The sequence below is a fragment of the Neoarius graeffei genome, chromosome 20, assembly GCF_027579695.1.
Source record: "Neoarius graeffei isolate fNeoGra1 chromosome 20, fNeoGra1.pri, whole genome shotgun sequence".
NCBI lineage: Eukaryota > Metazoa > Chordata > Actinopteri > Siluriformes > Ariidae > Neoarius > Neoarius graeffei.
The window spans coordinates 26,692,466-26,713,837 of NC_083588.1; the positions used below are offsets into that span (position 1 = coordinate 26,692,466).

A 21,372-nucleotide genomic window follows, 5' to 3' on the forward strand; every position below is an offset into this window, starting at 1 on the left:
TTAAGTGTGAAATCGCAAAATGGTATTCTAGCGAACAACAAAATGGTAAAGATTCAGAAAAACAAATCATTCAGTGATCATTTTAATAGTGTAATTTCATCCGAACTAGGCCTAACGGTCGATTTAGAACTACAAGAAGTCCGTGTGTCGGACCATCACAAACAGTTACTGGAAAATTCATTTGATCTTGATCCATCCGAGATGTTACAAACAGCTTTTGAGTTTTGTTATGCGAAATTCATTACCTACTTTGTTAATGACCCTGACAGATCTGTAGGAGAACCTAATAGATCTATTCAAAATGAGAACGGAACTCTTACATAAAAATTCTGAATGTCAAACGAGTGCAGTGCAGTACAAAGTTTAGTGTTCAAAACATTTTAAGTACCTTTGTAAAAGTTTTGCAAATGTTGCAGTCAGCATTTAAAATGCTAACTTTTTTTTAAAATGCTAATGTTTTTGTACCAGTTTCAGTTGATTAAACTGTCATATTTTATTAAATGTGTCTGCTTTTGTAATAAAGTACTGAAAGAAAAAGCACGATTTCTTATCCATCCATCCATATATATATATAAAATCTCTCCCTCCCTACTGAAAATTTATTTTTTTTTTTTTGCTCACTTGGTGGACAGGAAATGGATTTTTTTTTTCAGGATGGCCTCAGCTAATGTTGCAACAGGATTTCTCTGTGATGTACTCCTGCAGGACCCACCCACTACTATCTGTTTCATTAATGTTTTAAATCCCGGCCAATCGGTTCCCAGGATCAGAGGGTGGGTGAGGCTCGGACTAACTGCCACCTCCATGCTATGCTTCTCTCCCTGGAAATAAATGGTGATGGGCATTAGCAGATATTTGTGTACATCACCATGCACACACTTAACCTTCACCAAACGTGCCTTTCCTAGTGCCTCGCATTGAATCAGGCTTTGATGTATGGAGGTCTGATTACAGCCCAAATCTAACAAAGCTTAATGTGTACCCCCTTGAATACTCTCAATTATCTTGTATGCCCCCACTCGATCAGAGGAAGCCTGTGGTGCATCAGAGATGCGAATCAGTAGCCCTGCCTCCTTGCAGAAGCACGGATTCCCTGCCTTCCCACCGCATCAACAGACCTGCCTGGGCTCGCTCTGTTCTGGTGGGCATGGATGAGTTCATCTGGGGGGGTTAATGGCGGCACAGACATGGAGGGAAAAGGGAGAGTAGAAACGCGGGGTAAGACATGAGCGGGTTTCGGGGGAATTGGCTTCCGTTTCCACGGGGCTGGTCCAGGGGAGGGGTGAGGAGAGGGAGGAAGAGAAGGAGAAGGTGAAAGAGAGCACTTACTTCTGGAAACGCCATCAGATGGTCATTGGCCAGCCAGACCGCCTCCTCCAGCGGTGTTGTTCGGTGACTCCGGATTCACGCTGATGTCTCGCTTGGCAGCTGGGTGACTAACTGCTCCAGTGTCACTTGCTTCATGATAGATTCGATGTAGCACTTGCTGGCCAGCAGCCAATGTCGGCAGGTGTCCTGGAGCTGTTGTGCGAATGCAAACGGCTGACCCACTTTGCCATATGCCAATGAGCGGAAGCGTTGGTGCGTTCTAGCACGCATACATAAGCACACGTGGGGTGTGCGTGCTCTCTCTCCTGGCTGTCTGGAAGACACACAGACATGGGTTAATAGACGGCCAGTAATTCGACACAGGTGCACCTAATCACGTTATCTTCTGGTTCAACTTGCCTCCTCACCATTCACAGCCAATGCTTGACCATGCCCCCACTCCCACAATGAATTATTAAAAAAACCTGAGACATTATTTGTTATATTGCTTGTTACTTTATGTAACTGAATGGACAGAGGAGGCAGGCAACACAGACGGCTCACTTTCCTGTGTTTTGTTGTTGTGATGTCAGGCAGTGAAACGTCCATCAGTACATGTCTGTCACACACATTGTCCAGTTCCATTCTGCTCCTCTGAATCTTCTATATCCTCAATAGTTTCATCACGATCTCCATCTCTGATATCTTCTCTTTCTGGGGCAGGAAACCAGAGATTCCTTATAATTAATGAAGTAATTTCGATTATAGTTGTAGCCTTAGTGTGAAAATATTTGAAATAGACTGGATCGAATTTATTATTATTATTATTGTTGTTGTCAGATAGCCAGTCAATTTTTTTTTTCTTCTTAATTGCACTTTTGACAATAGACATTGTTGCAAAGCAGCTTTACAGAACTTGAATGACTTTAAACATGAACTAATTTTATCCCTAATCTATCCCAACTGAGCAAGCCTGTGGTGACCATGGCAGGAAAAACTCCTTCCAACGACATGAAGAAACCTCAAGAGGAACCAGACTCAAAAGGGAACCCACCCTCATTTGGGTGATAATCGACAACGTGATTATAACAGTTTTAACATGAAGTCTGTTTCGTTGATGTTATAATCTCTTTGTTGATGGAAACTTGAGTGCAAAACTGTTCATGACAACTGCAGTCCTAAAGTTAGCAAGTCAACTGTAGTCCTCAGCCATAAAAGCATTACTGTAAGTGTCCAGAGCATCTTCCAAGTGTGACTTTCATCTGTCCATATGGGGCCCGTCCTCCACAGGAACGATGTGATGAGACTCCAGCCAGACATAGGGCATCAGGATGGATCAGGCAGGTCTGAGGAGCAGAAAAGGTCAGCATCTCGATCTCAGGATTGACATGTAACTCAGAAGGACAGATTGGGGGAGAGAGAAAAAACAGGTTGTTAGGTACGCTCAGTGTCACCTGATGAGTAAGAACGGTATACATTTTGGGTTGAGCACAAGCAGGGACTCTGGCAAAACTAACTATGACAGCATAACTAAAAGGGGAGAGCCAGAAGGTAACACGGACCTATCTTGCCAAGTTATGCAGCACAACAGGTGCCATCCGCAATTCTCCATGAAAACATGGAAATCACCTCTTCAGTACTCCAAAAGCCCTCTCTACTGTGTTGAGTCAAACCATGGGCTACATTGTAAGTTCCTCTATACAAGTGTGATAAGGTTCAGGAAAGGAGTAAGAAGCTATGGTTTCAGAGGGTATCCAGAGTCCCTCAACAGGCATCAATAATGCCTTGCTTAAAGGCAAGGTCAAGTTGAAAGTTTTGCAATGTTAATGAATCATGAATTGAGCCGGGCCAACAGGCAACACGGTCAAGGAACTGGAGCTTGGGATCACAGAAAGCCTGAATGTTTACAGTGGTGCTTGAAAGTTTGTGAACCCTGTACAATTTTCTATTTCTGCATAAATATGACCTAAAACATCAGATTTTTGCACAAGTCCTAAAGGTACAATGCAGTAATAACTGCATTTAAACATTTCTGGTAATCAGTCCTGCACACTGGCTTGGAGGAATTTTAGCCCATTCCTCCATACAGAACAGCTTCAACTCTGGGATGTTGGTGGGTTTCTTCACATGAACTGCTTGCTTCAGGTCCTTCCAAAACATTTCAATTGGATTAAGGTCAGGACTTTGACTTGGCCATTCCAAAACATTAACTTTATTCTTCTTTAACCATTCTTTGGTAGAACGACTTGTGTGCTTAGGGTCGTTGTCTTGCTGCATGACCCACCTTCTCTTGAGATTCAGTTCATGGACAGATGTCCTGACATTTTCCTTTAGAATTCACTGGTATAATTCAGAATTCATTGTTCCATCAATGATGACAAGCTGTCCTGGCCCAGATGCAGCAAAACAGGCCCAAACCGTGATGTTACCACCACCATGTTTCACAGATGGGATAAGGTTCTTGTGCTGGAATGCAGTGTTTTCCTTTCTCCAAACATAACGCTTCTCATTTAAACCACAAAGTTCTATTTTGGTCTCATCCATCCACAAAACATTTTTCCAATAGCCTTCTGGCTTGTCCACGTGATTCTTAGTAAACTGCAGATGAGCAGCAGTGTTCTTTTTTGGAGAGCTTTCTCCTTGCAGCCCTGCCATGCGTACCATTGTTGTTAAGTGTTCTTCTGATGGTGGACTCATGAACATTTGACGAATGTGAGAGAGGCCTTCCATTGCTTAGAAGTTACCCTGGGGGCCTTTGTGACCTCACTGACTATTACATGCCTTGCTCTTGGAGTGATCTTTGTTGACCACTCCTGGGGAGGGTAACAATGGGCTTGAATTTCCTCCATTTGCACACAATCTGTCTGACTGTGGATTGGTGGAGTCCAAACTCTTTAGAGATGGTTTTATAACCTTTTCCAGCCTGATGAGCATCAACAAGGCTTTTTCTGAGGTCCTCAGAAATCATCTTTGTTTGTGCCATGATCCACTTCTACAAACATGTGTTGTGAAGATCAGACTTTGATAGATCCCTGTTCTTTAAATAAAACAGGGTGCCTACTCACACCGGACTGTCATCCCATTGATTGAAAACACCGGACTCCAATTTCACCTTCAAATTAAAACTGCTAATCCTAGATGTTCACATACTTTTGCCACTCCCAGATATGTAATATTGGATCATTTTCCTCAATAAATAAATTACCAAGTATAATATTTTGTCTCATTTGTTTAACTGGTTTCTCTTTATCTACTTCTAGGACTTTGTGTGAAGATCTGATAATTTAGGTGATATTTATGCAGAAATGTAGAAGATTCTAAAGGGTTCACAAACTTTCAAGCACCACTGTAGGTTGTGATAACCTTTTTCTATTTACAGACAAATGTTCATCAGTTGATGATGCCTGAAGTCTGACATGTGTCCCATCAATGGCTCCTACAACACTGGGAAACCTTTCAGTGCTGAAGAACCCACTTGTAATTTTGTTTAGCTCAGCAGGGTGGTTTGGAAACTGGGGGAGCTTATTTGAAAGCTTATTTGACACTGAAAATTTGTTAAGACCCACAGTGCCATGAACAACATTTAGGAAAATGCCTGTTGCATAAAACCTCAATGCAGTGCAAACCTGTAGCAGCACTGGGATGCTGTGGCTACTTAATGTGGCAGGGCTCAGTACTTGTTTCTTGATTGTTACCATGGTACCATGAGTCTTGGGCTTGAGTTATCCTGGGGGTAAGGCGTTTAACTTTTTGGCCTAAAATTAGTCAGTCTTTATTTTTGTGACATGGTCTAATTTACATTAGTCTAATCAATGAGCAAATTTAAGACTGGTCTCAAACCGGCAGCAGACCTTTCATGACAAAAATGGAGAAAACGGGGGCAGCACGGTGGTGTAGTGGTTAGCATTGTTGCCTCACAGCAAGAAGGTTCTGGGTTTGAGCCCAGCAACCGGCGAGGGCCTTTCTGTGTGGAGTTTGCACGTTCTTCCCATGTCTGTGTGGGTTTCCTCCGTGTACTCCGGTTTCCCCCACAGTTCAAAGACATGCAGGTTAGGTTAATTGGAGGTTCTAAATTGACTGTAGGTGTGAATGTGAGTGTGAATGGTTGTTTTGTCTGTGTTAGCCTTGCGATAACCTGGCAACTTGTCCAGGGTGTACCCTGCCTCTTGCCCATAGTCAGCTGGGATAAGCTCCAGCTTGCCTGTGACCCTGTAGAACAGGATAAGCAGCTACAGATAATGGATGGATGGAGGAAACGGGCCATAACTGGCTATGGAACTGCTTATTAGTCAATTGCCAATTAAGCTTGTAAAAATGGAGGGACTATGTTTAAAAAAAAAAAAAGGCTGTAATTTCTAAACGGTTAATGTGATAATTTTTGTTAAATGCCTTGAAATAAAGCTGAAATTCTACACTTCAATCAAATCTTGATTGCTTAATTTCCGATTCACTGTGGTGATATACAGAGGCAAAATTACAAAAATTGTCCCTGTCCAAAAACATCTGGACCTGACTGTATGCAGGGATTTCCCTTTTCAATTTTACCGGTACATCTTGTGCAAATCTGATTAAAAAGGGGATGGTTAGTTTCATATTGGTGCACCAAAAGTGTGCACCGGATACGATTTGTTTCTCACATCTTTGCATTAGTAAAGTGTACTTTAGTAGTGGTGGTGGTGTATCTGTGCCTCTTATTGTTTAGGAATGTGACCAATAATTTTATTTGGATTGATTCCTTCTCTCCTAAACTGTTTCTGAAGTGCATGTTCTCATCTCCACTGTTGTCAGTGGCCAGTTGCACCAACTGGATTTCAAAATGAGTCCCTTTTTATGCCTGATCCTCCTCAATTCACATGGAAGATTATCATGGGGAGGAAGAACTGTCCATCCATCCATCCATTATCTCTAGCTGCTTATCCTAGTCTACAGGGTCACAGGCAAGCTGGAGCCTATCCCTTTGGGCAAGAGGTGGAGTACACCCTGGATAAGTTGCCAGGGTATCGCAGGGCTGACACAACACATGGTCAATTTTAGAGCCGCCTAGCCTGTCTTTGGACTGTGGGGGAAACCGGAGCACCTGGAGGAAACCCACACAGACATGGGGAGAACATGTAAACGCCACACAGAAAGGCCTTCACCGGCTGCTGGGCTTGAACCCACTAGCCACTACACCACCGTGCCACCTGAAGAACTACCGTATTGAATTGTATAGCATCATATGTTGAATTGCATTGTTGAGTCAAATCGCACTGCATTGCAATAGGAGTGTATTGTATCAGTATTGTATTAGTAGTTGCTTCATATCATGGTTTTCCCCAAAGCGTTTTAGCGTGTCGGGCCCGATACGCTTGCTCTGCCTGTTCGGACCACGCGCCCCTCCAGTGGCTCCACCGCATGAAGGATGCCAACGCGCGGATCACCCGTTGGTATCTGGCACTCCAACCCTTTAATTTCAAGGTGGTCCACAGGCCGGGGGCGCAGATGGTCGTGGCGGACTTCCTCTCCCGTCGGGGGGGGGAGGAGTCGGCTGCAGGCCGGACAGCCGCCCGGCCTGAGTCGGGCGGTGGGGGTATGTGGCAGCGGGGGCGTGGTCAAGCGCCGGTCTGTGACAGGAGGGCGGATTCAGGGAAGGTGAGTGGCAGAATCACTACACCTGAGAGCAATTAACCTGTATTTGTGCGTCTTCCCAGTGACCGCCCCCTATATAAGGAGGGAGAGCAGAGAGCAGAGGATCCCTCTCCCGAACCAGACACCCGATGTGTGTGTGCGCGAGTGTTTGTCTGTGTGTTTATGAGAGACCACTGAAAAGTGTATAAAATAAAAAGATTACGAAACTTAGCTCTGTCCTGCCATCTTCTGTGCTCCCCCCTTCTACACGAACCACTACACCAAACTAATGAATTAAGTTTTCTACTCCTTTAAAGCAGATTAATTCTCCTTGGCTTTTGCTTGGCCCAATGTTGGGCAGCCCTCTCATAGTCCATCTCGCTGTCATCCATGCTGATGTGGATGAAATTGTGCAGCGAGTCTTCTCTTAGCTTATTAAAGTCAGTCGGCTTTGTCCGTCTGGTGGGAGACAACATCGGCAGCCAATGAGATCACTTATAATGAATCGGAAACTTCCGGGATGTTTGACGTTTTCTTTCGATGTTTTTATTGGATGGTTTGAACATGTGATCTTGACATAGCCAACAAATTACAGTTTGTTTACATCATACCACGCAGACATATTACTTTGACAGAATCAACACAAACATTGGAAAAAAAGGCCGCTTGTTTAACACATATCAATCAGTATGTAAATGGATCTGTTATTTACTCTCCTATGTATCTAGTTACTTGTGGGTAGGAAATTTAACGCATCAGTATAAATCTAAGCGTATCGGATTTTAACTAAAGCGACTAAGCATAGGGTGAAAGGGCGCCCCAGCAGGTAGTAACGGAGGGCGAGGACCGCCCACTTGATGGCCAGACACACACTATGGTGCTGTAGCGCCCCTCACGCACCGACAGCTTCCTGCTGATGTACAGGACGGATCGGTCCTCCACCTCCTGGGACAAAACCGCCCCCAGCCCTCTGTCCGACGCATCAGTCTGCAACACAAAGGGGAGAGAAAAGTCAGGGGAGTGTAAAAGTGGCCCCCCACACAGTGCAGCCTTTACCTCAGGAAAAGCCCGCTGGCATTGCTCCGTCCACTGGACCAGATCTGGCGCCCCCTTTTTAGTGAGATCATTCAGCAGGCTGGTGACGTCCGAATAATTCATAATAATAATAATAATAATAATTAATAATAATAAACCTACGATAATAGCCAGCCAGCCCCAGGAACTGTCTCACCCCCTTTTTGGTCTTGGGCCTCGGGCAGGCAGCAATTGCTGCGGTCTTGTTAATTTGGGGACACACCTGCCTGTTGCCCAAGTAGAAGCCCAGATACCGTACTTCCACCCGCACAGTTCTTCGGGTTGGCTGTGAGACCCGCTCACCTCAGCGACCTAAGGACGGCCCTTAGATGTTCGAGGTGCCTCGGCCAGTCATTACTATAGACGATGATGTCGTCGAGATAGGCGGCCGCATAGGTGGCGTGGGGGCGGAGGACCCTGTCCATCAGCCGCTGAAACGTAGCGGGCGCCCCAAACAGCCCAAACGGAAGTGTGAATAATTGGTGTAAACCAAACAGTGTGGAAAAGGCCATTTTTTTCTCGGGATAGTGGAGTCAAGGGGATCTGCCAATATCCCTTCATCAAATCCAGTGTCGAATAAAAGCGAGCCGTGCCGAGTCAATCAAGCAACTCATCAATACGAGGCATTGGGTACGCGTCGAATTTAGACACCGCGTTGACTTTTCTATAGTCCACACAGAACCAGACCGACCCGTCAGCCTTGGGTACCAAGACCACCGGGCTGCTCCAGTCACTGTGGGACTCCTCGACAATGCCCATTTCAAGCATGGTTTCAAGTTCTTCCCGAACCACCTTTTTTTGTGTTCAGGTAGCCTGTAAGGGCGGCTACGCACTACCACCCCTGGGGGCGTCTCTATCTGGTGCTCTATGAGGTTAGTGCGACCGGGCATGGGCGAGAACACATCCGAAAACTCGGTCTGCAACTGGGCGACCTCCGTGAGTTGGGTCGGGGAGAGGTGGTCTCCACAGGGGACCGGGGAGGTATGTGATGCTAATGCCCCTTTTTGAACCTCCGGCCCCAGCTCCGCCTTCTCCGGAACCACCGACACCAACGCCACGGGGACCTCCTCATTCCAGAGTTTAAGCAGATTGAGGTGGTAAATCTGTAGCGCCCCACCCCTGTCCGTTCGCCTCACCTCGTAGTCGACGTCCCCGACTCGCCGTGTGACCTCAAAGGGTCCTTGCCACTTGGCGATCAATTTGGAGCTCGATGTGGGCAACAGTACGAGTACCTTATCTCCCGGTGTGAACTCCCTAAGGCGCATACCCTTGTTGTACAGGCGGGCTTGCCGTTCTTGGGCCTGCCGCAAATTCTCCTGGGTTAGGTGGGTGAGCGTGTGGAGTTTTGCGTGCAGGTCCATAACGTATTGAATTTCGTTCTTACTTTGTGAAGGTCCCTCCTCCCAATTTTCCCGCAGCACGTCTAGAATGCCGCGCGGCTTACGCCCATATAATAATTAGAACGGGGAGAACCCCGTGGAGGCTTGGGGAACCTCTCGCACTGAAAACAACAAGGGCTCGAGCCACTTATCCCAATTACGTGCGTCCTCACTTACGAATTTTTTAATTATATTCTTGAGGGTGCGGTTGAACCATTTCACTAAACCGTCCGTTTATGGGTGATGCACGCTGGTGCGGATTGGCTTAATCCCCAATAACCCATACAGTTCGTGCAGTGTCCGTGACATTAAACGTGGTGCCCTGATCAGTCAGAATCTCTTTCGGGATTCCAACTCGGGAGATAACGTGGAAGAGCGCCTCTGCAATACTGCGTGCTGAGATATTGCGCAGAGGCACTGCTTCCGGGTATCGCGTTGCATAGTCCACCAGAACTAATATAAAGCGATACCCTCGTGCTGACCGATCTAATGGCCCGATGAGATCCATCCCAACTCTTTCAGCCGGGGTCTCGATTAAAGGTAGAGGGCGCAAAGGCGCTTTTGGAATGACCACTGGATTTACTAACTGGCATTCGCGGCACGCCGTACACCACCTACGAACATCGCCGCGAATCCCCGGCCAATAGAATCGGGCCATTATTTGGGCTAGTGTCTTATCCTGCCCTAGGTGTCCAGCCATGGGATTAAAGTGAGCCGCCTGGAATACCAATTCCTGGCGGCTCTTTGGAATTAAAAGCTGCGTGATTTGCTCTTTCGTCTTTCTTTTCGTCCTGCGTCACTCGGTATAATCTATCCTTCATAATAGAGAAATAGGGGAAGGACGGGGTGGCGTTTGGCGGGAGCGTTTGACCATTGATTACTCTCACTTGGTCAAACGCATGCCGCAGAGTCTCGTCTCGCGATTGTTCTAACGGGAAATCCGCGATGGATTCCCTGAGAGAGAGAGGAGGAGCCTGGGGCTCCTCACTCTGACGCGGAGATGACGTGGACGGCTCTGTGACAGCTGCTCCCGCCAAGGCGACACCGGGACCTCCCCCGCTGATGTACGGCAGGACCCACTCTCCACTAAACGGCTCATCAACTCCCCAAATCCCGGCCAGTCAGTCCCCAAAATTATCGAGTGGGTGAGGCGAGGATTAATCGCCGCCTTTACTATAAAATTTTCCCCTCGGAAAAAAATGTGGACCGACACCAAAGGGTAGCTGTGAACATCCCCGTGCACACACAACACCTTCACCCCCTGTGCTCCCCCCAGTGCCTCGTTTTGAACCAGGCTTTGGTGAATTGAGGTTTGATTACAACCGGAATCCACCAACGCCTGATATCAAGTCAAGTCAAGTTTATTTGTATAGCGCTTTTAACAATAAACATTGTCGCAAAGCAGCTTTACAGAATTTGAACGACTTAAAACATGAGCTAATTTTATCCCTAATCTATCCCCAATGAGCAAGCCTGTGGCGACGGTGGCAAGGAAAAACTCCCTCAGATGACATGAGGAAGAAACCTTGAGAGGAACCAGACTCAAAAGGGAACCCATCCTCATTTGGGCAACAACAGACAGCCTGACTATAATATTAACAGTTTTAACATGAGGACAGTTTCGTTGATGTTCATTGATGGAAACTCTTCATTGATGGAAACTTGAGTGCAAAACTGTTCATGATAACTGCAGTCCTAAAGTTAGCAAGACAACTGTAGTCCTCAGCCATAAAAGTATTACTGTAAGAGTCCAGAGCATTCTCCAGGTATAACCCTCATCTGTCCTCATGGGGCCGTCCTTCACAGGAGCAGTGCGATAAAACTCCGACCAGACACAGGGCACCAGGATGGATCAAGCAGGTCCGAGGGGCAGAAGAGGCCAGCATCTCAATCCCAGGACCAACATGTAACTCAGAGGGACAGATTGGGGGGGGGAAGAGAGAGAGAAAGAAAACACATGTTGTTAGGTATGCCCTAAAAATGACAAGTATTAAATCTGTGTGGTAGGCTCGCAGAGACGAGAGTCTTTACATCAGGCATAACGCACAACAATGGCATGTTAATATGGTAAAAAATATCATGACCTGCTCTGGCTGGATGCTTGATTGGGTGATGGGAGCACACTCCTCAGCAATGATGAGATGCAGATGGGACCCTTAGGGCTGGCCAAGACAATTCAGTTACATTTCACCAGGTCTGGGACATGCGACAGAAAGTCTGACAGCCGATTCCCTGCAGGCTACGATAGCCAGTCGAGGTCTCCACCAAAAGATTTCCTGTTGACTCCATGTAACTCAGAGGGACAGATTTGGGGTGGGGGGGAGGGAAAGAAAACACAGGTTGTTAGGTATGCCCAATGTCACCTGAATAAGTAGGAGTATACTGATACATATTGCACCGAGTACAAGCAGGGACTCCGGCAACTAACTATGACAGCATAACTAAAAGGAGAGAGCCAGAAGGTAACACAGGCATGAGGGAGCCCTGGGACATAAAGCAGCCAGCCACTACACTGTCAACAAACTCGAGTGAGCAAGCGAGTGGGGACTGACAGCATCCATACATCCCAGTTTACCAAAATACTCTGAGGACCCTCTAGATCTACACCTTTACCTCATAAACACCATTAACAAAAGGCTTGACTAAACAGATATGTTTTCAGCCTAGACTTAAATGCTGAGACTGTGTCTGATTCCCGAACATTACTTGGAAGGCTGTTCCATAACAGTGGGGCTTTGTAAGAAAAGGCTCTGTCCCCTGATGTAGCCTTCACTATATGAGGTACCAGCAGATAGCCTGCACCTTTTGATCTAAGTAGGCGTGGTGGGTCATAGAGGAGCAGAAGTTCACTCAGGTACTGTGGTGCAAGACCATTTAGTGCTTTAAAGGTCAATAGTAGTATTTTATAATCAATACGAAATTTGATTGGGAGCCAATGCAGTGTGGATAAGACAGGCGTGATGTGGTCATATTTTCTAGTTCTAGTAAGGACTCTTGCTGCTGCATTTTGAACTAACTGGAGCTTGTTTATGCACTTATTGGAACATCCAGACAGTAAGGCATTACAATAATCCAACCTGGAGGTAACAAAAGCATGGACTAGTTTTTCTGCGTCACGCAATGACATTAAATTTCTTATCTTTGCAATATTTCTGAGATGAAAGAAAGCTATCCGGGTGATGTTATCAATGTGAATTTCTAATGAAAGACTGGGGTCAATAATCACTCCGAGGTCTTTTACTGCTGCACGTGAAGAAACAGAAAGGCCATCCAGAGTCACTGTGTAATCAGAAAACTTACTTCTAGCTGTATGTGGTCCTAGTACAAGTACTTCAGTCTTGTCAGAGTTAAGCAGAAGGAAATTAATAAGCATCCAGTGTCTAATGTCCTTAACACATTCCTCAGTTCTATTAAGCTGGTGTCTCTCATCAGGTTTTGCAGAGACATACAACTGTGTGTCATCAGCATAACAGTGGAAACTAATACAATGTTTACGAATAATATCACCCAGAGGTAACATGTATAGATAAAAAAGCAGTGGACCCAAGACAGAACCTTGTGGAACACCAAACTTTACCTCGGTACGTCTAGAAATATCACCATTTATATCAACATACTGATAACGATCAGTTAGATAAGCCCTGAGCCAGGAGAGGGCCATTCCCTTAACTCCCACAACATTTTCTAGTCTATCCAGAACAATGGAATGATCAATGGTATCAAATGCTGCATTAAGGTCAAGCAACACAAGTACCGAGACACAGCCCTGATCAGACGCCAACAGTAGGTCGTTTACTACTTTAACCAGTGCGGTCTCTGTGCTATGATGAGGTCTAAATCCTGACTGATACATTTCATGGATGTTATTCCTATGTAAATATGAGCATAACTGCTGTGCCACAGCTTTTTCAAGGATCTTGGAGATAAAGAGGAGGTTTGATATTGGCCGATAATTGGACAGCTGACAGAGATCAAGGTCAGGTTTTTTAATCAGGGGGTTTGATAACTGCTAGTTTAAAGGATTTGGGTACATAGCCAATCATAAGAGAATAATTTATTATTTTTAGAAGCGGTTCAATTACTCCAAGCATTATCTGTTTGAATAGATGTGTAGGTAAGGGATCTAGTACGCAAGTTGAGGCTTTTGATGTAGAGATTAATGAAAGTAATTCAGTTTCTTTAAGGGGAGTAAAACATTCTAACTGATGATCTGATACAGTTATATAGTTAACTACAAAGTCACTTTCATTGTCTGACCTTAAATTAGTAGTTTGAATTTTTTGTCGGATATTCTCAATTTTGTCATTAAAAAAATTCATGAATTTTTGATTGATTGATTTATTCGGTATAAACATGTAAAAATTGTACATAAATAAATATATAGAATATTGACAATCATACCAGGATAACACAATAAAGCGCGCAGCGCTTGTTTCCATTTTGGTCCATGAAGTCGTTGCTACTACATACTGCGGTTGTGCATGTGTCGATAGTGGACTTATTCCTGGTTAATTTTGCTACAGCATTAAATAGGAATCTAGGATTATTTTTGTTATCTTCTATTAGGGAGGAGAAATATGTTGATCTCGCAGCACTAAGAGCTTTTCTATACTTCAGGAAGCTCTCCTTCCAAGCTAATTTGAACACTACCAATTTTGTTTGACGCCATTTACATTCCAGTTTTCGAGTGGTCTGTTTTAATGTGCGAGTGTCATCATTATACCAGGGTGCTAATTTTTTTGTCTCTGACCATTTTCCTTTTTAGAGGAGCTACATTATCTAAACTATGGCGGAATGTTGACTCTAAGCATTCAGTTGCCTGATCAAGTTCTGCAGGGGCTGACAGTGACCCAATCAAAGTTGACAACTCTGGGAGATCATTTATAAAGCTCTGTATAGTAGTTGACGTGAAAGTACGTTTAATACAGTAGCGTGAGGTGCATATATTATTACTCAGACATAGTTTAAATGAGATGAGATAATGATCTGAGATAACTTCAGACTGTTGAAGTATGACTATATTATCTACGTTTAATCTGAATGTTAGTATTAGATCAAGGGTGTGACCACCATTATGGGTTGGTCCTATGACATTCTGCTTAATCCCGACTGAATCTAAGATGGACACAAACGCTGTTTTTAAAGGGTCTTCTGGGTTATCGAAGTGAATATTTAAATCTCCGACAACTAAAGCTTTGTCTAAGGAAATAACCAGATCTGAGATAAAATCTGCAAATTCAGAAAGAAACTCAGAATATGGCCCCGGGGGCCTGTAAATAATAAGCAATGGAATTAACTGGGTAGACTTATTTTTCGAGGCTACATACGTTATATGAGTATGAAGAACTTCAAATGTATTAAATTTATAACCAGGTTTTTGTGTTACACCTAGATAATCGTTATAAATAACCGCGACGCCTCCTCCTCTGCCAGTTAGACAAGGCTGGTGTATATAACTGTATCCAGGAGGACTCGCTTCATTTAATGCTATATATTCATTTGGCTTAATCCATGTTTCTGTTAAACACAGTACATTAAACTCCTGATCAGTAATGAGTTCATTAACCATTAGCGCTTTAGATGTAAGAGATCTAATATTTAATAGCCCCACCTTTAGATCAAAGGTGCTGGCAGCAGCTGTACAGTCAGTATGATCTAATTTTATATTGATTAGGTTACTGGAACAAACTCTCTGAAAATTTCTACCTTTTTGTTGAGCTCGGGGAACAGACACAGTCTCGATGTAGTGGACCCTGAGTGACGACTCTGTGCAGCTAGCAGACAGTCGGTTTAGCCTGTTCGTCTGCTCCCTGGCCTTGTATCTGGACTGATATGTATCCCCTTGAATACTCACCAGTATGCGATACGCTCCGGCCCGATCGAGGGCGGCTTCTGGCGCATCGGGGATCCGAACCACCACGCCCATCTCCATTGCTGTGCACTGCTGTTGGAGGTGGCCCGCTTCCCCGCAGCGCCAGCAGACCGGCCCGGGCTTCCTCTCTGCACCGGTGTTCTGGGGCTCACTCACCTGAGGGGGGGGAGAGACGGACACAGAAGGGAGAAACGGGAGGGCACCGCGGGTGCGGTGGGCCGGCTGGGGTGGTGCCGGCCCCCACCTCCGCGGTGGGGGAATGGGGCAAGGACGGGACACAGAAGGAGGGGGAGAGAGAGAGAGAGAAGAGGAGAGAAGATGCTGTCTGTTGTCCTGCCGCCGGAACAGCCACCAAATGGTCCTCCGCCAGCTCGATGGCCTGATCCAGCGACGTCGGGAGGTGGCACTGGACCCACTCCGCGGTTCCTGTAGGCAAGCGCGCGATGAACTGCTCCAGCACCACCTGATCATCGATCTCCTCGGCGTCGCGGTTGTTGGCCCTCAGCCACCGCCAGCAGGCGTCCCGGAGTTGCTGGCCAAACGCGAACGGCCGGCCGACTTCCTCCAAGCGCAGAGCGCGGAAGCGCTGGTGCTGCTGTTCGGGGGTGCGCCCCACACGCTGGAGGATGGCCCGGCGAAGGTCCGCGTAGACCAGCCGGCGGTCGGCGGGGAGCTGTAGCGCGGCCAGCTGCGCCTCTCCCGTTAGTAGGGGGAGGAGGTGCGCCGCACGCTGATCCATTGGCCACCCCGAGGTCTCCGCGACTTGCTCAAAGAGCATAATGAATGCCTCGGGGTCATCCTGCGGGCCCATCTTTGTCAGGGTGAGGGGGGACGGGCCCGCAGTGGAAGCGTCAGTTGTCCCCGCCGATGCGAGGAGGTGCCGGAACGCCTGTCGGTCCTCTTGCTGGGCCAACACCAGGGCCTCGAAGTGCTGCTCCTGCTCCTTACGGAGCGTGACTAGCGCCTGGTGCTGGCTTTGCTGGGCCGTGGCGAGGGCATGGACCAGGTCGGTGAATGGGGAAGACTCCATGGGGCGGTTCGGCGTTGGTGCTCCAGTCCCAGGTTTCAGCACCACTGTAGCGGTTCGTGTAGAAGGGAGGAGCACAGAAGACGGCAGGACAGAGCTAAGTTTCGTAATCTTTTTATTTTACACACTTTTCAGTGGTCTCTCATAAACACACAGACAGACACTCGCGCGCACACACATCGGGTGTCTGGTTCGGGAGAGGGATCCTCTGCTCTCTGCTCTCCCTCCTTATATAGGGCGCAGTCACTGGGAAGACACACAAACACAGGTTAATTGCTCTCAGGTGTAGTGATTCTGCCACTCACCTTCCCTGACTCCGCCCTCCTGTCACAGACCGGCGCTTGACCACGCCCCCGCTGCCACATTTGGGTTTGCAGAAAGAATATGTACTTATAAACACTCTCACAAAGTGAAGTTGTCCAAATGCGTCAAATATAGCATAATTTCATATAATCATAATAAGCATTTTTGGCAGTGTGATGTCACTGGGATCCATTTAACAAAAGAAGGCTCCGTATTATTCTTTTGTTAAAGGCTCACAGTGACCTCACACTGCCAAATACGCTTATTATTATTCGAAATTATGCTACATTTGACACTTATAAACAAATTCCCTTCATGAAATGTGTTTAAAAGTACATAATCTTTCTGCAAATTTAAATGTATGAATTAAGTTTTCTTTTCCTTTAAATATGTTTTAATCTTAATCTAGTCCATTTAATAAAGTGCCAAAATTTAAACTGTATAATATGCAGTTGCCTTACTTTTCTTTTCAGTGCATCTTAGTTATACATGTATTACGGTAATTGCATCAGAAACATTCTAAATCATTACAGTTATAGTAATACAGCAACTTATTTTAAGGTGGCAGGTCTTAGGTTCAGATTCCTTTGTGATCAACAGGAGGTCATGATGATCGATTCTCTTCATTGGATTGCATAAGACGGAGCAAACCACTGTTCATATTTTCATGCACATTTTTGTTACAACACTACTTGATCATAGATAATTAAGGGATCCCCGTAGATTTTCAATCTATCATATACCTCAGTAAACTATAACAAAACAGTTTAACTTGCATGTTGAACTTTAAGGTGAAATTTCAAATGTGTATACATTAATACTATTTAGGTCAGAAATCATTGAAACACTGGTAAAATCTATTCTATAATCATGTATCTAAAACCTCTCAGAGACCCTGAAAATGCACCTGAGAGCATCTATTTTCAAAAAATTTTCCGGGGGACCATGCCCCCACACCACCCCTAGTTTCGCTTTGCACCTGTGGCGCTTGCTTTCACACCATTGGCACTCAATTGTTTGTGTATTATCATGCCAGAATTTAGGGCTTTAATTTTTTTCTGGGGAAAACACTGCATATGTATTGTTAATGCATCAGATCATTGCCAATGCATCAAGATGTGTATCGTATCTGCCTCAGGGATGGAGATGCACAGCCCTAAGGTGTGCACGTACAGACATACCACTATAACTACCAACTTTTATTGGGCAAAGTAACAGGAAGTAATGCTTGTATGATGAAGAAAGTGATCAGTCTTACCATAATTATGCAATACAGCAAAAAAAAAAAAAAGGCAGAGCAACTCCAAAGAATACATGGTTATCAAACATGATTTAAATATTACACGTTATAAAACACAAATTTAATTATTTGATCAGCAGTATAGTTTTAAAGTGTTCCTATACTTTAGTGGAAGTCATACCATTGTGTGCATGTGGTTTTTGTTTGTTTTTTTTCTTCTGTGCTCAGTCATTTCTATGAAACTTGTTTTAGTCAAAGTGAAGTGCTGCATGACACAGTCCAATAAACTTGTTGCCAACTGTTTTTATCAAAATTCTCAAATTTGAGGGTTATGTACCACTAAGGACTTTTTATTTACTTTTTTTTAAAGCAAAAAGGTGAAGAAAGATGTGAAACCTCGACAGGAAGAACATCTGGAGCAGATACCTTTTCGACTGCGTGCAATTATGAAAAGTAAAGAGAAAATGAATATGGGATCCAATAAACTGAAGAAAATCACGAGAGGTATGGATTTCAGGACCTGTACAGTAGACTCAACCTCATTTTCCTTTTTTGAGAGACCCCAGAAATGCTTAGGTTGTCATTTTGTGTATATACAGTGCCTTGTAAAAGTACTCCTCCCCCTTAGTGTTTGTCCTGTTTTGTTGCATTACAAGCTGGTATTAAAATGGATTTTTGGGCAGGTAATACCATTTGATTTCTACGATATGCCTACCACTTTAAAAGTGCACATTTGTGGGTGTGTTTTTATAAATTGTGACACAAGATGATAAAACAGAAATCTGGAGTGTGCATAGGTATTCACCCCCTTCAAAGTCAATACTTTGTAGAGACAACTTTTGCTACAATTACAGCTTCAAGTCTCTTGGGGTATGTCTCTATTAGCTTAGCACATCTAGCCACTGGGATTTTTGCCCATTCCTCAAGGCAAAACTGCTCCAACTTCAAGTTGGATGAAGATTGCTGTACACCAACGCAACCCAAGTTATGCCACAGATTTTCAATTGGATTGAGGTCTGGGCTTTAACTAGACCATTCCAAGACATTATTTAAATGTTTCCCTTTAAACTACTCCAGTGTAGCTTTTGCAGTATGTTTAGGGTCCTTGTCCAGCTGGAATGTGAATCTTCATCCCAGTCTGAAACCTCTGGCTGACTCGAACAGGTTTCCTCCAGAATTCCCCTGTATTTAGTGCCATCCATTTTCCTTCAGTCCTGACCAGCGTTCCTATCCCTGCAGATGAAAAACTTCCCCATAGCATGATGCTGCTGCCACCACCACGATTCACTGTAGGGATGGTGTTTTCAGGGTTTGTGCCACACATGGCATTTCCCATGATGGCCAAAAAGTCCAATTTTTGTCTTATTTGACCAGAGAATCTTCTGTGTGTTTGGGGAGTCTGCCGCATGCTGTTGGGCAAACTCCAAACGTGTTTTCTTCAGCCATGGCTTTTTTTTTTTTCTGGCCACTCTTCCATAAAGCCCCACTCTGTGGGGTGCACAACTTAAAGTGGCCCTATGGACAGATACTCCTATCTCTGCTGTGGATCTTTGCAGCTCCTTCAGTGTTCTATTTGGTGTCTCTGTTGCATCTCTGATTAATGCCTTCCTTGCCCGGTCTGTGAGTTTTGGTGGGTGGCCTTCTCTTGTCAAGTTTGTAGTGGTGCCATGTTCTTTCCATTTTGCTATAATAGATTTAATGGTGCTCCCTGGGATATTCAAAATTTGGGATTTTTTTATAATCCAATCCTGACCTATACTTCTCCACAATTTTGTCTCTGACCTGTTTGAGTGCTCCTTGGTTCTCATGTTGCTTGCTTAGTAGTGTTACAGAGTCAGGGTCCTTCTTCTTCTTTGGGGTTTTAAGGCAGCCGGCATCCTAAAAAGTTGCATTGCTGCCACCTACTGAACTAAAAACGCAGCACTCTAAATTCTACCATATAGTCCAGTGTCCATTAAAAACTGGAAAAAAGGTCTTCTTCCCTTCCCACTTGACCCCATGTCCAACACTTTTCAGAGACACCTCTTCCAGACCAATCTCCATCAGCTGTCTGACCAGTTCTTGCCTTTGGCAATCGTATTTCCCACAAGAGAGTAACACATGACGTACAGTCTCCATTTCCTGGCAGGAACAATTGGTGCATAATCCAGTCTGATGTTTTCCCAAAATAAATAAGGTACTGTTCAGAAATGTGTGTCCAATTCTCAATCTAGAAATAACATTCTCCTTCCGTTTGCCTCCTCCTCTTTTGTAAACCTGAACTGAGTCTGTTACTCTACTAGCAAGTGAAAAAAGGTGTCTGCCCTTCTGTTCTTGCTCCCAACATGACTACCAACTCAAAATTATCTCATGCCATACAATGCTTTTACCCTCTGACTTAGATAAGTGTATGTGGACATCAATTATGTCTTTTTTGGCTGCCTTCTTGGCCAACTTATCAGCCTTTTCATTTAATGAAATGCCCACATGTGCCGGGACCCATAAAAATGACACCTCCACGCCCCTCCTCTTGGCATCCCTAATTTCCATCAGGACTTCATAGATCAAATCTTGCCGGCTCTTTGACAACCCCTTACCAAGACTACTGATAGCTGACACACTATCACTACAAATCAGCACTTTCTTATTCTGAAGTTGTTCGGCCCACTGCACAGCCATCAGGATGGCATATAATTCTACTGTAAAAACACTTAAAAAGTCTGAGGTTTGCTTACAAGCATGAATATTAAACCTTTGAACAATGAAAGCTGCACCTGTAACACCTGTGTCTTGGTCTTTTGATCCATCAGTGAATACTAAAATATGATCCCTATATCTTTCACCCACATGACAATGAAACTCGTACTAAATCCACTTCAGGATTATCACACTTGATTCTAAGCAATCATAGATCAGTCTCTGGAGCCTCCAATTGCCACAAAGGTATAGAAGGCCACACTACTCCTAAACTAAAAGACTTATCAAGGACCTTCAACTCCTGTGCTACAGCTTCCCCAGTCCACCCAAAGCTTAATAATCTTGCCCCCTCTCTCTCCCAGCTTGGCTGAATTACACTTTTTACTGGGTGGTCAGGTCTCTGACCCATCAAATTCACCCAATAGTTTGCTTGAAGCTGCTTCCTTCTCAACTCAAATGGCATTTCACCTGTCTCCACTTGCAAGGAACAGACTGGGGATGATCACACCGCTCCTGTACAAATCCTTAAAGCCTTAGCTTGGATAACATCCAATCCAGCTAACACTGATTTAGCTGCAGACCCATAGACTATGCATCCATCCTTGCCCTGATTAAGTAACTTGTAATTTGCTTCAGAGAGGCTACATCAGCCCCCCATTCCAGTCCAGAAAGACATCTCATTAAGTTGAGGACCTTTTTACTTTTATCTATGACTTTTTATATGTTCCCTCCATGTCAGCCTTTCATCAAAGATAACACCAAGGAATTTAAAACTTTTCTGCCTTTCTAAGGGACTTCCATACAAATACAATCGCAAACACTCATCAATTTTCTTTTTTGTAAAAAACACCACTTTAGTCTTTTCCACTGAAAATCTAAACTCCCA

The 21,372-nt window shown here is 44.8% G+C and overlaps 1 protein-coding gene across 3 annotated transcripts in view; it reads left to right on the plus strand.

The window, feature by feature from the left end:
* ccdc137 (coiled-coil domain containing 137) overlaps positions 1-21,372 on the plus strand; it is an 86,388-nt gene that overhangs the window by 19,585 nt on the left and 45,431 nt on the right. Inside the window, exon 2 of one of the 3 annotated variants that reach the window (XM_060901445.1) lies at positions 18,181-18,314. The exons of the other annotated variants lie outside the window; for them this stretch is intronic. Coding sequence (XP_060757428.1) covers positions 18,181-18,314 — 134 coding nt within the window. The remainder of the gene's footprint in view (positions 1-18,180; positions 18,315-21,372) is intronic. 3 annotated transcript variants of the gene reach the window in all.